General features: G+C 52.2%; 1 protein-coding gene across 1 annotated transcript in view; it reads left to right on the top strand.

Moving 5' to 3' along the window:
* The first annotated feature begins 4,396 nt into the window (after window positions 1–4,396).
* Window positions 4,397–15,471, top strand: part of GAREML (GRB2 associated, regulator of MAPK1-like) — a 13,738-nt gene continuing 2,663 nt past the window's right edge. Inside the window, exons 1-4 of the mRNA XM_006880707.1 lie at window positions 4,397–4,579; window positions 7,395–7,535; window positions 14,041–14,171; window positions 14,781–15,467. Of these exons, the coding sequence (XP_006880769.1) occupies window positions 4,468–4,579; window positions 7,395–7,535; window positions 14,041–14,171; window positions 14,781–15,467 (1,071 nt within the window). The 5' untranslated portion in view covers window positions 4,397–4,467. The remainder of the gene's footprint in view (window positions 4,580–7,394; window positions 7,536–14,040; window positions 14,172–14,780; window positions 15,468–15,471) is intronic.

The following is a 15,471-nucleotide window of genomic DNA, read 5'->3' as shown; positions in this document are numbered from 1 at the left end:
TTAGTCAGAAGATTTTTTTTCTGTCACCAAATTCTATTACCAATTGAGGAGAAAAAAGGCAGGTGTCAGAGCAATATTACTATGTCACAAAGTCCAGACATGTGGGAAATATAATAGGATAAATGATTGGGTTTTTGTTCGGTTGCTTATTAATGAATTCATGTTTTACTTTGTTATATATAAAACATATTGGTTATTCATACAATCAACAAATTATTTGAAATTTCCCCCTAGGAATCAATGGCAAGGGAAAAAGAGTTTGTTGGCATTAAGACTCAAGTGAATTCCATCTCTCTTTTTCAATGTGCAAGATGGTTGGGGAAGTAGAAACTCTGACTAAATAAAATATGAAATTAGAAAACTGTTGCTAACTCCTTAGTTGTATACAATTGTCATTATGTTTTCTTAAAAATGTCTTTAAAATTTCTATCTTTAGAAATAAGGGGGTCCTGGTGCCGTAATGGCTAAACACTTGGCTGCTAAACAGAAGGTCGATGGTTCAAGCCTTCTGGCCATTCTGTGGGAGGAAGAAGTGGACGCTTGCATCTGTAAACCCTTGGAAACATTGTGGGCAGTTGTGCCCTGTCCTCTCAGGTTGCTATATTGGCAGTGCAGGTCTCCAAGAGACTGTGGTTATTATTTCTCAAGTCTGAACTGATTCATAGCTGACCCTCTCGTGGTTATTCAGAGGCAGTAAACCACAAGAGTGGATTTGAACTGCCTGCCTTTTGGGTTGACAGTACAGCTCCTTACCATTAGGCCACCAGAACTCCCCCATGAAGCTAGAATTCTAAATTAAAGGTGCTGGCTCTAGAAGAAATCTTTCTTTCTTTCTGTGTCGGCTCTTGAAGAAGGTCCTTGTCTCTCCCTGGTTTCTACTGGTGGCTTCACATCTCTATTACCCTTCCTTCCCAAGTCTACTCCCTTTATATTTGGTAAGAGAAAGACTTCAGATACACTTCATAGGAAACCTGATTCAGTAGTCCATGGGGTATTCAGTGTTCTTCTCCAATACCACAGCTCAAAGGCATCAATTCTTCTTCTTTCATTCGTATTCATTGTCTAACTCTCAAATGGCAAAAGACCATGGCCTGAGTCAGGTGTACCTTAATCTTCAAACTGATGTCATTTCTCCTTAGTAATTTGGAGATGTTTCTGAAAGCAGACTTTCCCAATGCAATATGTCTCTTGCTCTCCTGCCTGCTAGGACCAAGGGTGTTGACTGTGGATCCAAGTAAGATAAAATCATTGACAATTTCAATTTTTCTCCATCTATCATGATGTAGCCTATTGAATCAGTGCAGAGGGTTTTTGTCTTCTTGATGTTGAGATGTAATCTATATTGAAAGCTGCAGTCTTTGATATTCTGGAGCAACCCCTTCAAGTCCTCCTCACTTTCAGCCAGCAAGATTGTGCCATCTGCATAACGCAGGCCATTGATGAGTCTTCCTTTGATTCTGATGCCACATTCTTCTTCATCGAGTCCAGCTTCTCAAATGATTTGCTCAGCAAATGGACTGAATAGGTGTGGAGAAAGGGTACAACCTTGACTCATACCTTTTCAAATTTTACACCATGCTGTGTTCCCTTGCTTTGTTTGGACAATCATTTCTTAGTCTAGGTGTAGGCTTCATGTAAGCATAATTAAATGTTCTGGGAGGTTAAGACTTACAGTGTATACTTTGGGGAGCACAATTTGACTCACAATAAGCTCAGATGCAACTCTTAGTGGCCAAATGGCCCCACTCAGCTTACACTTGCTGTCCTGGTGTCCAGTTTATGCCTATTCTCCCAGTTAGCATCTCTTCAATTTTGAGTAGTGTTTCAGTTTGGATGCCAAAGAAAGACCTCACTGGGTAGGGAAATAAAAGTGAATCTAAAAAAAAAAGTGAATCTAAGCCAGCTTTCTTTTCATTCACTTTTCATTTTATGACCTCCTAATGGAGCTCTGGTGGTGTAGCCATGGGAAGAAAGCTGCTAACCCTGCCTCTTTGGTGATTCAAATCTACTTGCATTTCTATGTGAGAAAGATCCACGGAGTTTACACCTTCCCTTGCCATTTACAGCCTTGGAAAACCTGCTGGAGGGTCAGCTATAAGTCAATCCCAACTCAAAAGCAATAATCTTAAGAGTTTTTCAATTCCTCACCCTTCTAACTAGAAAGCTCTGGTGGCCTAATGGTAGGAAGCTGTGTTGCAATCCTTAAAGACACCTGGTTCCTGGTTCAAATCTATCAGCTGCTCTGTGGGAGAAGGATGGGCCATCTCCTCCCATTGATTTACTGCCCCTGGAAAACTACTGGATGGTCAGTTATGGGTTGGTTCTGATTCGATGGCACACAACAACAAATCCTCTAACTCACCCTCTCCATTTCTTCTTTACCAGTACCAGTACTAGCACTGTTGCTGTTGTTATGTGCTGTTGAATCACTTGTGATTCATAGTGACCCTATGTACAACAGCTCTGAATCCTGCTCTATCCTGTGTCAATTTTACTGTCTCTGACACACCAACCCTCATTACCACAGTCACTGAATCAATCCATCTCATCTCCTTTCTTCCTCTGTCCCTCTACCCTCCCAAGCATGATGTCCCTCTCCAAGGACTGATCCCTCCTTGCAACATGCCCAAAGTATGTCAGACAAAGGCTCAGAATCTTTGCCTCCAAGGAGCAGCCTGGTTTCATCCTCTTTAGGAAGAACCTGCTTGTCCTCCTGAAAGTCCATTGTATATCCAACACTCTCCTCCAGCACCACAGCTCAAAGGCATTAATTCTCTTTCTATCATCCCTAGTCATTTTCCAGCTATCTGACACATAGCAAGCAATTGCAAAGACTATGTCCTTGATCAGTTACATCTTAGTCTCCAGACTGACGTCATTGCTCTCCAGTACTCTGGAGAGGTCCCTGACAGCAGACTTTCCCAATGCAATTCATCTCTTGATTTCCTGGCTGCTGATACCAAGAATGTTGATTGCAGAGCCAAGCAAACTGAAGCTGTTCACAATCTCAGTCTCTTCACCATCTATCATAACGCTACCAATCGGCCCAGCCCAGTGGTGAAAAATCTTTGTTTTATTTGATGTTGAACTTCAATCCATATTGAAGACATATTAACCTCCTGCAGCAAGCACTTCAGGTCCTCCTCAGTTTCAGCAAGCAGGGTTGTGCCTGTCATCTGCATAATGCTGGTTGTTGATGAGTCTTCCTCCAATCCTGATGCAACATTTCTCCTCATAGAGCCCAACCTTCTGGACAACCTGTTATGCATATAGATTGAAAAGGTATGGGGACAGGATGCATCCCTGGCATACACCCTTCCTGATTTTGAACCATACCGTGTCTTCTTGCTCTGTTCTGACAACTGCCTCCTGGTCCAAGCATAAGTTTTGCATTATGATCCACACAGTCAAACACCTTTGTATAGTCAAAGAAACACAGATAGACATCCTTCTGGTACTCTTCCGCTTTCAGCCAAGATCCATCTGACATTAGCTAAGTATCTTAAGTACCACGGCCTCTTATAAACCCAGCCTGCACATCTGGTAGTTCTCTGGTGATCTGCAATAAAGAACAGTAATAATAAAAATAACCTAGAGATTTAGGCTGACCTTGGCGTCACACAGCGGAGTGCAGTTTGCAGGTCGAGCGACTGGCCTGCACCAGTCCCTGGCAGCCTGCAGAGGGCGCCGCAGACACACTGCGGGGGACAGAGGGGTGTGGACTGGACCGAGCTTGGGCCAATGGGTCAAAGCCACCGGAGCTTCTGGAAAGGGATCCCGAGCGGAGCCCCGGAGCCAAAAGGGGCTGGAAAAAGAAGTTAAAAGAGGAAAGAAATGGAAGAACACATTAAGAGAAGGGGAAGTGAAAGAAGGCACAGAGACTACATACAGTACACTTCAGAGAGAAAGAATATTTCACTATTGCTTACAAGCCCGACTCAGTTTCTTCATTTATAAAATATGAACAATTATATATGCAGTACAGTGTGCTGCTGGCGCTGGTGTTAAAATCGGTGAAGAGGGCGCTGGGAGCTTGCAAAGCGTCCTACAGTGGGGTGATGAGGGGTGGTACATAAGGCAGCAGGGACCCAAAGGGAAGGAAGGCAATAGCATTTGTAGTCACTTGAACTTGAACTACTCAGTTGCGCATAAAGAAAGCCCGGCCTGCCTCAGTTGTGTGCGTTGAAGCCCAAGGTAATCAACACCGGGCAGCGATGGGAGGCGCGGACCGGGGGCGGGGCGAGGGGCCGGGCCCCGGCGAGGGGTGTGAGGAGCCGGCCCCCCCGGGGGCGGGGCGAGAGGGGCCTGGGCCCGCGGGGGCTGGGCGGGGGGGCGGGCCGGGTCCTGGGGGGCGGGGCACGTGACGCCAACCGGGACACCGGCCGAGCGGAGTGCGGTGGCCCCAGGAGGTGGCGGCGGGCGCGGGAGCCCGGGCCGCGCGGAACTGGCCGTCGGGGCCCCCATGCCATGGAGAAGCTGGCGGCCGGGCTGGCCGGCCTGCGCTGGAGCATGGGCGCCTTCCCGCTGGACCTCATCGTCAGCCGCTGCCGCCTGCCCACGCTCGCCTGCCTCGGACCAGGTACCCGGGCTGCTGTGGAAGGGAGTTAGGGGATCCGCAGAGAAACTGGGGGGCTCTCCAGACCTGTGTCAGCGCGACCATGAGGGTGTGGTGCCTGACTCTCCGCTCTCCTGAGCGCCTCACGCGCTGCTCTTGGTGCGTGCGTCCCGAGAGCTGGGACGCCAAGCCGAGGGGGGCCGCCGACCCCCGGGCTGCGCCCACCGCACGGGCACCGGTGCCTAGGCCCGGAAGCGAGTTTTCCGGCTCAGCTGCAGCCTGCAGCGCGCGAGGACCCCGCGCCCGCCCCGTCGGCTTGCTCCTTTCACCTGCACCCCACAGGCCCTCGCCTTGTCTGCACCCCTCTGTCCCTTTGTCTCGGGCCTCTCACCTAAATCCTCCGCATCCCCTGGGCCTCCGACTCTGTCTTCCCGCTGCTGTCACTCCAGCCCCGTCCTGCCTCTCTTGTGTCCTCGCACCGTCCCATCCTGTCCTGCGATGCAGCCTCGGGTTCAGGGGACCTTTGGGCCACATCCGTGGAAGACTGAGGGTGCAATCCCTCCCTCCAGGCGTGCCCCCCAAAACCTCTTACTCCTCACTGAGCCGCTCTCCTGCCCCTTCCCCCCGAGGCTCTGAAGGGAACAGTGCATGGGGACCCCAGAGGGGACGCCTGGACGTTCTACGAAGCGAGGGGGCCCTTTGTAGGAGGGGGCTGAAGGGGGCTGTTTGGCTGGGGGAGGGGCAGGAGCCGGGGCTGGCAGGCAGGCCGGGGGTTTTGTGTGTGAGAAGAATAGGGGTTTGGCCCGCGTTGGCACACTCGCTTCCCGGAATGCTAATGGGGCCCACGGCAGCCGGCTCGGCGCGCATCCTGGGCCCAGCAGCCCCTCCTCTGACCTGTGAGGCGAGGAGTGGACACAGCGAGCTGCAGTGTGACCCAGGGGCAGGCTCCGTGGGAGGGTCCACGTCCGGGCCGTCGGGCTGGGGTGACCGGTGGTCCCACATCTTGTACCCGGTGACGGCACCACATCGTCAGCATGTGATCCTGAGACTGTTTCAGCAGCCAGGCTGTGTGCGTGTGTATGAATGGGATATTCTTGCCCCAAGTTTCTGCCTGGCCGCTTCGCACACAGCCTGTCTTTGGCATCACCCCACTCCCCACATTCCAGCTCTGCGTCCTGGGTAGGAGCTCCTCCGGGCTCCCTTGACACTTCATGTGCACCCCTGTTCTGTCCCTTACCTCCTGCACCGTTAAAAATGGCCTGTTTATGGCCTTCCCACTGCCTCACGGGGCTCATCCTGCCTAACAAAGAGATCTGAATTGATGAATGAATGACGGAGGGAGGAAATAAGAAAACAAGAGTCTTGTGTGATGGTGCAACTGCCCGCTTGTGACAGTGAGTGGCCCTGGAAGTCCCTGGTGGCTTAGCATTTGAGAGGAGACCCTGAGTGGGACCATGAGCCTGAGTTGTCTTGTTGGAGTGGCAAGCACCTGACACTGGGGGCCAGATGGTTCAATTGTCAGTGACCATGACCCACGGCCATTGGTGTACCAGTGTGGCTGTGGCTGATGTTCCCAGAGAAAGGTGGGTTGGGCTTCAGTGAGCTCACCCCCACCCCCTCACCCCCCATCCCCTCCACCCCACACCTCAGAAGGAGAGGAGCTGGGGAGGATGGCACAGCCCTCCCAGTCCCCCTACCACGGCATCCACAGTGGGAGCCCTCCCCTCCCCACAGACCCTGAACACCCCCATCCCTACACACGCGCACACACACACACACACACACACGCAAGTCAGGAGACTACACCATTTCCCATTTGGTTGCGGGGCAAGAATTTCATTAGTTGTATCTGAGGAGACCAGGAAGGAGGCATCCACTCCCCCCGACCCTGCCCACCAGCTGCAGCCAGGAGACTATCCACCAGCCTGCTAGAAGCTGGGCTGGGCCAGCCCCTCTGCTCCCCTGGAAACCGTTGCCAGGTCAGACTTTCAGGGGCCCAGACACCTCTGCCCCAGTGCAATTTCCCCCAAGACTAGGCCCCTCCTCTCTGTCCTCCCACCTTGTAAATCCTCCTATTCTAGCAGTCTGCAGTGTTAAGGAGCTGGGAAGATCAAGGGTTTGGGACAGAGTTGGGCTCCTGGACACATGGCACAGGGTGAGGACAGTGCTGTGTGGGGAGAGCCAGGGATCAGCACCTTCATGTCCTGTTTTTCTCCCATGGCTCTGGGGAGTCCTCACAGCTGGCAGCCCCAGTTTCTATTGGGGCTCTTCTAGGTCCTCTCTACTTCCTCAGCAAGGCCCTCTGAATTCTGCTGGTGCAAGTTCGGCTTGTTTTCTGGTACAGCACAGGTATCTCCTGCTTAGGAATGTCTCCCCTTATCCAACACCAGCCGGCTGGCTGCTGTCGTCTGTGAATGTCCCAGACACCTTCCAGTGCTCAGGCTGTGTTCAGTGGCCCCAGGTTCACTGCTCACGTCTCCTCCCACCTCCCCGTGGGCCTAAGGGCTTTCAGAGTGCAGAGGCTGGGCTCATTCTCTGCGAGTCTCCAGGCCCCAGCACAGGGCCTGGGGCAGCAAGGGCTCCAGCTGAATGATGAATGAGGGACTGTGGCTCAGGCCGGCTGCCCGGGCCCCATGGGGAGCTGGAGCACAGAGATGGGGCCTGACTCACGGCCCTGAGGCTGCAACTGGCAGCCTGCCTGCTCTTTGAGCATAGCTGACCTGGATAGAGATTGGGAGGGTGGCTGTCCCAGGGTGGTGTCTTGGGGAGGTGATTACCCTGCCCCTCCTAACATCCTCTCTTCCTTTCCCTCCACCTCTGCCATCCTCCTGCTTCCCAGGAGAGTATGCTGAGGGCGTCAGTGAACGTGACATCCTGCTCATCCACTCCTGTCGCCAGTGGACAACAGTGACTGCCCACACCCTGGAGGAAGGTCACTACGTCATTGGGCCCAAGATTGACATTCCCTTGCAGTACCCAGGTCTGTCCAGTTAGGGCAAAAGGTCACTGCCGGGAGGAGGGGGTATCTGGAGCCAAGTGTGGAGTGGGGGAAAGGCTTGGGGGAATCTGTTGGTCACCAACCTGCCCTTGGAGCTGCAGGGATGAGAGAGAACAAGATGTTTAAGCCTCTCAGTTGGCAGGGAACGACCTAGTCCTGGTCTTCCCTGTCTTGTGGCTCTCTAGGCATCTGGAGAGATGGCTCACAGGTTTGCAGGTTTTTCCACCACTAAAAAATATACCCACCGTTCACATTGTCACAATACAACCCCCCTGCATTGTTGCAATACACATCTTGACCATAACAGGAGACCCTCAGTGTGCACCGTAAGTGGTCTCATGAACCCTCTTTCATAAGCCCCTTAAAGAGAACACTTGCATGAGCTTCTCAATATTGGGCAATCAAGAAGCTTCAGAAGCCAAGTGAGATGCTGGGCTGATTGATTATATGTATGGACACCCGCATCAGCTCTTGTCCTGTTCTTCTCAGTCTCCTTGTTAATTGAACAGCTTTATGGACTTATAATGGATGACTAAAATGTCAGGATTTTTAATGAAATTATGCTAATGAACTTTTATGTGTTTGATATATAATGATGATGTCCTGCGTAAAGATTTGATGAATGGATTCTGCTTTCTTCATTTTAAAGGAATATGAGATAGAGATCCTAAGACGTGAAAGGGGCTCTCTTTGGCAGTTCAAATCCACTAGCAGCTTGGGAGGAGAAAGTAAAGCTCCTCCTGTGTGCTTACAGCCTTGGAAAACCTTTACTATTTAGAAAGGACAGGAAATCTTGTCCCTGTGACTTTGGAAAGCCTTGGAGAATCAGCTATAGGTTGCTTCCAACTCCACAGCAATGAGTTTTTGAGTTAAGAAATAAAACGTCATGTGGCCTAGTAAGTGGTGAGCCAGGGTGCAGCATGTCTGGGGCTGGCGCTGGGGTTCTGTGTGGATGGCTGGTGGTCCTGTTCCCATAGATGACCCCTGTGAGCTCACAATCCCACAGCTGCTAGGTTTTGGACCTGGGTTGGGTTAAGCATTTCCAGACACTAGGCTGAAACATTTTCTCTTTTTATCCTTAGCCAGAGAGAAAGTGTTAAAGATGCCATTTAACCAGTAAGGAAACTGAGGCACCGGGAGCTTTGGAAGTTTGCTCAAGCCTGTGTTTTTGACTGCTCTAGGACACTGTATACTTTGTCTCCAATAAACTGGAAGACAGAAGCTGGGAACTCGTGATCTGGAAATGCTCAGTTTCCTCTGCCCTGAGTTTGTTCTGAGACAGTGGGACAGGGCTAAGCCTTTATACATACACCCTCTTTTGTTCTTTATACAATCTATGTGAGACTGGTATCACTGTATCCCTCAAATCTTACTTAAAAGGATAAGAAAACTGTCTCAATCCCTCTGACTTAAAGTCTTTTCCTGAGCCTGAAGACCTTTAAGTGGGGGGTGGAGCAAGGTCTTCTCCAAGTTAGAAATTCGCAGCCCAGGAAAAGGTCTTAGATGTTTTTGGTATAAAAAGGGAAAGGGTGGAAACCACTGAGGGAAGCGTGATTTCAGGCGCTACCCATTTCAGTTATCTTATTAAAGTTCTGGTGGGGATTACCAAACCCTAAACCAAGCCCATTGCCAGGAGATTCCGATTCCTGGTGACTGCACGTGTTTCAGAGCACAACTGAATTTAATAATAGTCTTAATGAACCAGAGTGCCTGGCCTTTCTTCTGCAGCACCCAATGCCAACCTTTCAATTAGTTGTTGTTAGGTGACACCAAGTCGAGTGACCCTGTGAACAACAGAACTAAATCTCTCATCTCCTGTGCCGTCATCATCTCTGACACACTGGAGCCCATTACTGCAGTCACTGTGTCAATCCATCTTGTTGGGCAGGAGGAAGTGTTCTTCCTTTCTTTCATTGACCTTCCACCTTTCCAAGTATGATATCCTTTTCCAAGGACTAGCATCTCCTAGCAACATGTACAAAGTATGAGAGATGGAGCTTCATCATCTTACTTTTCAAAGGCTTCACCTTTTCCAAGGCGTATCTGTCTGTTCTTTTGGCAGTCAATGGTATACTCAGTACTTTTCTCCAGCACCACAACTCAAAGGCATCAATTCTTCTATCATCCTTATTCATTGTCTAGCTCTCAGATGTGTAGCAGGTGATTGAAAAGACCATGGCCTGAATCAGGCACACCTTAGTCTTTAAGCTGACATTATTGCACCTAAGTATTTTGGCTAAGTCTCTGACAGTGGACTTGCCCAACACAGTAGATCTCTTCTCTGTGTGCTGGTGCTGAGAGTTCAATTAGTTGGTGGCATACACAGTTACACCACCCAGGGACCTCTAGAGAAGGTGAAGCCCTCTTTTTACTAAGAGGGATGTGCCCCAAGGGGCACAGTCTCCTAAGGAATTCAGAGTCTAGGTGACTCATAACCCCTTTCCACCATCTCTTTTGGTGCCCCCGAAAGCATGTGTATGGTAGTGAGGTGACGGAAGGTCTGCAGGGTGTAGCGACCCCAGCCCCATTTTTCCAGTGGCCCCTCTGGTCCGCCTGGGTGGGGGATGGGGAGGGGAAGCAGAAGCCGCTTCCAGAGGGGGGAGAGCCCAGGCCGCCAGCGGGTTAACGAGGATGAGGTGAGTGCACTGTCCGACGCTGATTTCTGCTAATGAATTAATAATGAAAGCTGGGCGGCAGGGGTGGGCTGCTGTGGACCGCGGAGAAAGCCTCTGAGAAGGCGGGAGGGGGGGAGGGGCGGCGCTCGCGGGGAGGTGGCGATTGGGGGTGACCCTCAGGGAAGCAGGGTGCCCTGGCTCCTCTGACACAGTCAGTCTCCCCACCGTTTTTGCTGGAGGGGCGGAGGCTTCTGCCCAGGCTTGGTACCCCTCCCCAGGATTGTGGTGGCTTTGCTCCCAAAGCAGCAGCCCTCGTATGTCTCCCCTGCCTTGTACCGGCTTGCTAAGCAGTATGCATCCATTTGACAGATGGGAAAACTGAAGCCCAGAGTGAGTCAATAATTGCTTAAGGCCACAGAGTTGCTTGGTGGCAGAGTTGGCATTCCACCAGCTCCATCGGACTCCAACCCCGTATTGTAACCACCACCATCCTTTACTGAGCACCTTGGAGAGGTCCAGACCTGGGGCTGTGCCACTATAGAGTTCTGCAGAAACAGTCAAGCAGGTGCAAATGTGTTCTGGGGGTTCAGAGAGAAAGGGGAGGGACAGCCAGAGTGGGATGGACTCTGGAGGGAAGGGGGGCTGCTCAGGCCTCACGTGGGGGTGACAGGAGAGGAAGCTGCCCCTGGCCTGCCTCTGAGGGTAGGTGGTGAGGAGGGGGAGGAAATTACTTCCAGGGGGCCAGTGCTGGCTCCCGAGAGGTCTTCCTTCCTTCTTCCTGGCTGTAATGGCAGGCACTGGACTCGGGCTGTGGGGCTGTGGCCGAGTGAGGGGACTGGGTGCCATGGTTACATCGATCCTCTCAGCCACATCCTCCCAGATTTCAGCCTGACTCAGCTCCAGCGCTGTCCGTGGGGGCAGTGGGCATTTCTCTCCAGCTTCTCACGGTTGGGACGCAGCCTATCTCCATTCCTGACCTCCGCGTGGAAGTTGTGAGGGAGTTTGCATGTGACTATGGGGCATGATTACCAGGCGTGAGGGAGGGGTCTGTGCCCTGTTTAAAACTTCTGCTCCTGACTCCCAGACTGATGCATGTGACAAGCCTCAGGCCTCTTCCAGCGAGGGTCCCAGGGTGGCCCCAGGCTCCCCTCCCAGCTTTCTCCAGACAATCTCCCACATACTCCCTTGTCTTCCACACTCTCATTTCTCTTCTTACTCCTGGATGCTGGTGCAGTAAGCTCTGCCCTTGGGCTTATTTGTTCTTCATGCTGCATACCAGGAGGGCCTTCAGCTGGCTCTCTGCCTGGGCTTTGAGGATTCTTGTTGCTTTGAGTCAATTCCTACTTCTAGTGACCCACAGCAGACCATAGATTCCCAAGGCCATAAATCAGGATGGAAGCACTCCCTTGGAGTGGCTGCTGGGTTTGAAACACAAACCTGACGGTTAATATGGAGCTCTGGTGGCCTTGTGGCAAGAAGCTGCACTGCAATCCCAAAGGCACCTTGAGCACCTTGGTGGTTGGAGGCCACCAGCTGTTCTGTGGGAGAAGAATGGGAAGAAGGAGGAGATTTCCTCCTATGCAATTAACTGCCTCTGAAAACACGCCAGGGGTGGGTTATGGGTGTGGGGCTGTGAGGGTGTTGTCAGCTATGGGTTGGTTCCAACTAGACGGTACTCAATGACAACAACCACAATGGTTAGTAGCTGAATGCTTTAATCACTGTACCACTAGAATGTCTTTGGGGTCCAGGAACTGCAAAATTGTGTATACCTGTGAGTACTGTGGCACTTTTCTAAAAAAGCCATTCTCGAAGGGTTAGAATTTGCTCCACTCTCTCTTCCCTGAGCCCCTCACGCAATCTACAACTAAAGCTGACGCCTGCGTACAGTGCATTCCTCCTGACCAGGCCTCCCCAGCTCCGCTCCCACAGGCTGTGCCCTCAGGAGCAACACTGCCTGGAGCTCTCTCCCTTGGCCTGCTCAGGATCTGCTCCTGCTCACAACTTATTCGTCCAGGGTCCCCACTGCAAATTAACACCTCTGCCATCATCACATCAGGCTTGGTTCTTTTCCTACCTGTTCCTCATTCTCTTACTTAAGGCCTGGCTCGAGCCCCATCCCTGTGCTCTTGGAGATGACACGGACAGGCCTGTAGAGTACAGGTCTTACGGGTTGCAAGGTGTCTGGCTGGGCACCAGCATGTTCACGGCAAGCCGAAGGTCTGTGCTCCTCCATGTGCGGCCTCCAGCGAGCTGTGTGTGCTCCGTGCTTCCGCTGACCCTTTCCAATCTATTCTTATTTTCTTCTCCTTTTACCTTGGTCACTGCCCTATCTCTTCTCCGGAACTTATTAGTGGATTTTTTACCAGACCGGATTCCCAGTGATCTTCATAGAGCTCAGCTTGAATCATTGCATTTCCCTACTCAAAATACCTCAGCAGGCCTCACTTCCTGTAGAATAAAGCCCCACTGCCTTAGCATGGCATTCAAAGCCTTTCATTACCTAGCTGCTGTCTGCTTCACCTCTCAAACCCTCCCCTCTAGCTGCTCCTCATTCCAGGCGTGCATTCTCCTCTTGTACTTCTGTATCTTTGCCTGTGTTACTTCTTCATGTGAGATGCTCATTCTGTAAAATCTCTTTCATGCTTAAGGTGCACCTCAGTGATCCTGTCTGGCTCTGCCAGGCAGGTGTCTGCCCCCCTTTCATCAGCCTCCTAGCTCTTTTTACAAGCCTCTGTTGTAGCACCTGCTGTCTTGTGTACTTACCGTCTCGTCACTGTATCTTGATTTCCTTGTGGGAAGACTGTATTTTGCACAAATCTGTACCCTAAATAGGGCCTAGTGCCATAGCTGGAACACTGGTACTCTACTGATGTTTGAGGAATAAATTAGTGAATGAATTTATACTGAGGCAATCATAGGGAGTGGATGCTCTGGAAGCTAGAACCACCTTTTCTTCCCCTGACCTATTAGCCCCTCCCTTAACCAAAGTCCCCTTGTGCTGCATGAGCTCAGAGATGTTATTCAAATACTAACACAGGCCACAGTCTTGCCTTTTATGCTCATGTTGGAGCAGTGTTAGGTGAGGTGGTGCTTGGAAAATGTTAATGGTTTCCACAAGGTGGTGGTACCTGAAGGTGTGACAGTTCAGACAGGAGCGTCATACTCCCAGGGCATCATCACTTCTCTAAAGTCCACACCTTCTGGAGGCACGTTCAGAGGCAACAAGAGTAATTCCTGGACAGTAAGATGGGAGGGTCTTATCTATAGAATGGGGCTTTGCTAATCTCAGTGCAGAAACCTCTGGGACACAGGAGTGGACATTGGATCAGAGGAAGGCCTGGAAAAAGAACTGAGATCAGAGCAGCTGTCCCCAAGAACACTCCTCAGCTTAACGTAGCAACACAGGGGTGATGATGCATGAGATGTAAGACACAGAATCAGTGGCTCCAGCCTCCTCATGTGAGAACCCAGATGCCCAGAGAAGGGCACTGGCTTAGCTAGGCTGGTATTTAAGCAATGAGCCAGCATCTCCAGTGCAGTTCTGACACTTGGATCAGAGGCCAGCTCTGTGTCCAAGTGCCGGTTTGGGGCCAATTTATAGTTAGATTTCTCTGGGCAAACTCGGGGGGTGGGGGGAAACCAGAGGAGGAGAGAAGGGCCTATGAGCTAATTGTCAGAGAGCCATGCATGCTCTTCACTCAGCCTTAAGCTAGACGATCACACCCATCCACCCTCTTGCTAGTTAGGGCCTGAGTTCTGAAGAAGCTGGCTGAGGGCAGTAAGTAGTAGGAGCCCTGGGGTATCTCTGAATGTAGGCCAGCCTCCCAGCAGGCTGACCCATTCTAGCAGCCTGCATCCCTTCTGTGCAGGCAAATTCAAGCTCCTGGAGCAGGCCCGGGATGTGCGGGAGCCGGTGAGGTACTTCAGCAGCGTGGAGGAGGTGGCCAGCGTCTTCCCTGACCGAATCTTTGTGATGGAAGCCATCACCTTCAGTGTCAAGGTCAGTCTGTGTCCCTCATCAGGCATGCTGGCTGCCTCACCCACCCCTGAGGGGCCACCCTGACCCTAGAAAAGGGTGGTAAACCTGGAGGAGAAAGGACACCGGTGGTGGTGGTGGTGGTGTCATCCTTGACACCTGGTGACCTTTCAGGACAGCCTGTCTTGCTATCCAGTGGCAGAGGTGCTGGCTGTGGGGGAGCATTCTGTGCAAAATTCTGCATTTGCTTTACTGTTTACAATCCCTTTGCTATCTAGCAGTTCACATCTTTTCTAGTAGCCTTACTGAACAGGTGAGGTATTATCACCAACATGTGAAAGACAGTAAGAGAAGCTGCTATCTGAGCACATTCAAAGTGTGTGTGTTCAGTGAATTAGTCTTCACAGCAGCCCTTCCAAGGAAAGTATTGCATGACATGACCAAGCCCCAGGAATGCTAACTTAAGGTTGCCCAGGCTTCTCTAGGATGGACTGGGGGGCTCTTGACCCCAACCCAGGACTTTTCGATTTGGTAGCAGTCCGCGGAGAGCTGGAAAAGGGGAGGCCCATTCTGCTGGCTGTCTTGCTTTCCCTGGAAAGCTGTCTCAGCCTCTGCTTTTATGGGATTCCCCAGGTGGTGTCGGGCGAGTTCAGCGAAGACAGTGAGGTGTACAACTTTACGCTGCACGCGGGTGACGAGCTCACTCTCATGGGCCAGGCGGAGATTCTGTGCGCCAAGACCACCAAGGAGCGCTCGCGCTTTACCACCCTCCTGCGCAAGCTGGGACGCGCAGGGGCGCTGGCTGGGGTCGGAGGCGGCGGCCCCGGGAGTACCGGGGCCGCGGGCGTCGGTGGGGGTGCCAGACCCATCAAAGGCAAGATGCCCTGCCTCATCTGCATGAACCACCGCACCAACGAGAGCCTGAGCCTGCCCTTCCAGTGCCAGGGCCGCTTCAGCACGCGCAGCCCGCTGGAGCTGCAGATGCAGGAGGGCGAGCACACGGTGCGCGCCATCATCGAGCGTGTGCGGCTGCCCGTGAACGTGCTGGTGCCCAGCAGGCCACCTCGCAACCCTTATGACCTGCACCCGGTGCGCGAGGGCCACTGCTACAAGCTGGTCAGCATCATCTCCAAGACCGTGGTGCTGGGGCTCGCACTGCGCCGCGAGGGCCCGGCGCCGTTGCACTTCCTCCTGCTCACCGACACGCCGCGCTTCGCGCTGCCGCAGGGCCTGCTGGCGGGGGACCCTCGCGTCGAACGCCTGGTGCGCGACAGCGCCTCCTACTGCCGGGAGCGCTTCGACCCCGACGAGTACTCCACGGCCG

The sequence above is a fragment of the Elephantulus edwardii genome, unplaced genomic scaffold (genome assembly GCF_000299155.1).
Source record: "Elephantulus edwardii isolate Elephantulus edwardi_28Jun2011 unplaced genomic scaffold, EleEdw1.0 scaffold00009, whole genome shotgun sequence".
NCBI classification, from domain to species: domain Eukaryota; kingdom Metazoa; phylum Chordata; class Mammalia; order Macroscelidea; family Macroscelididae; genus Elephantulus; species Elephantulus edwardii.
This window is presented reverse-complemented; position numbering and strand designations above follow the sequence as displayed.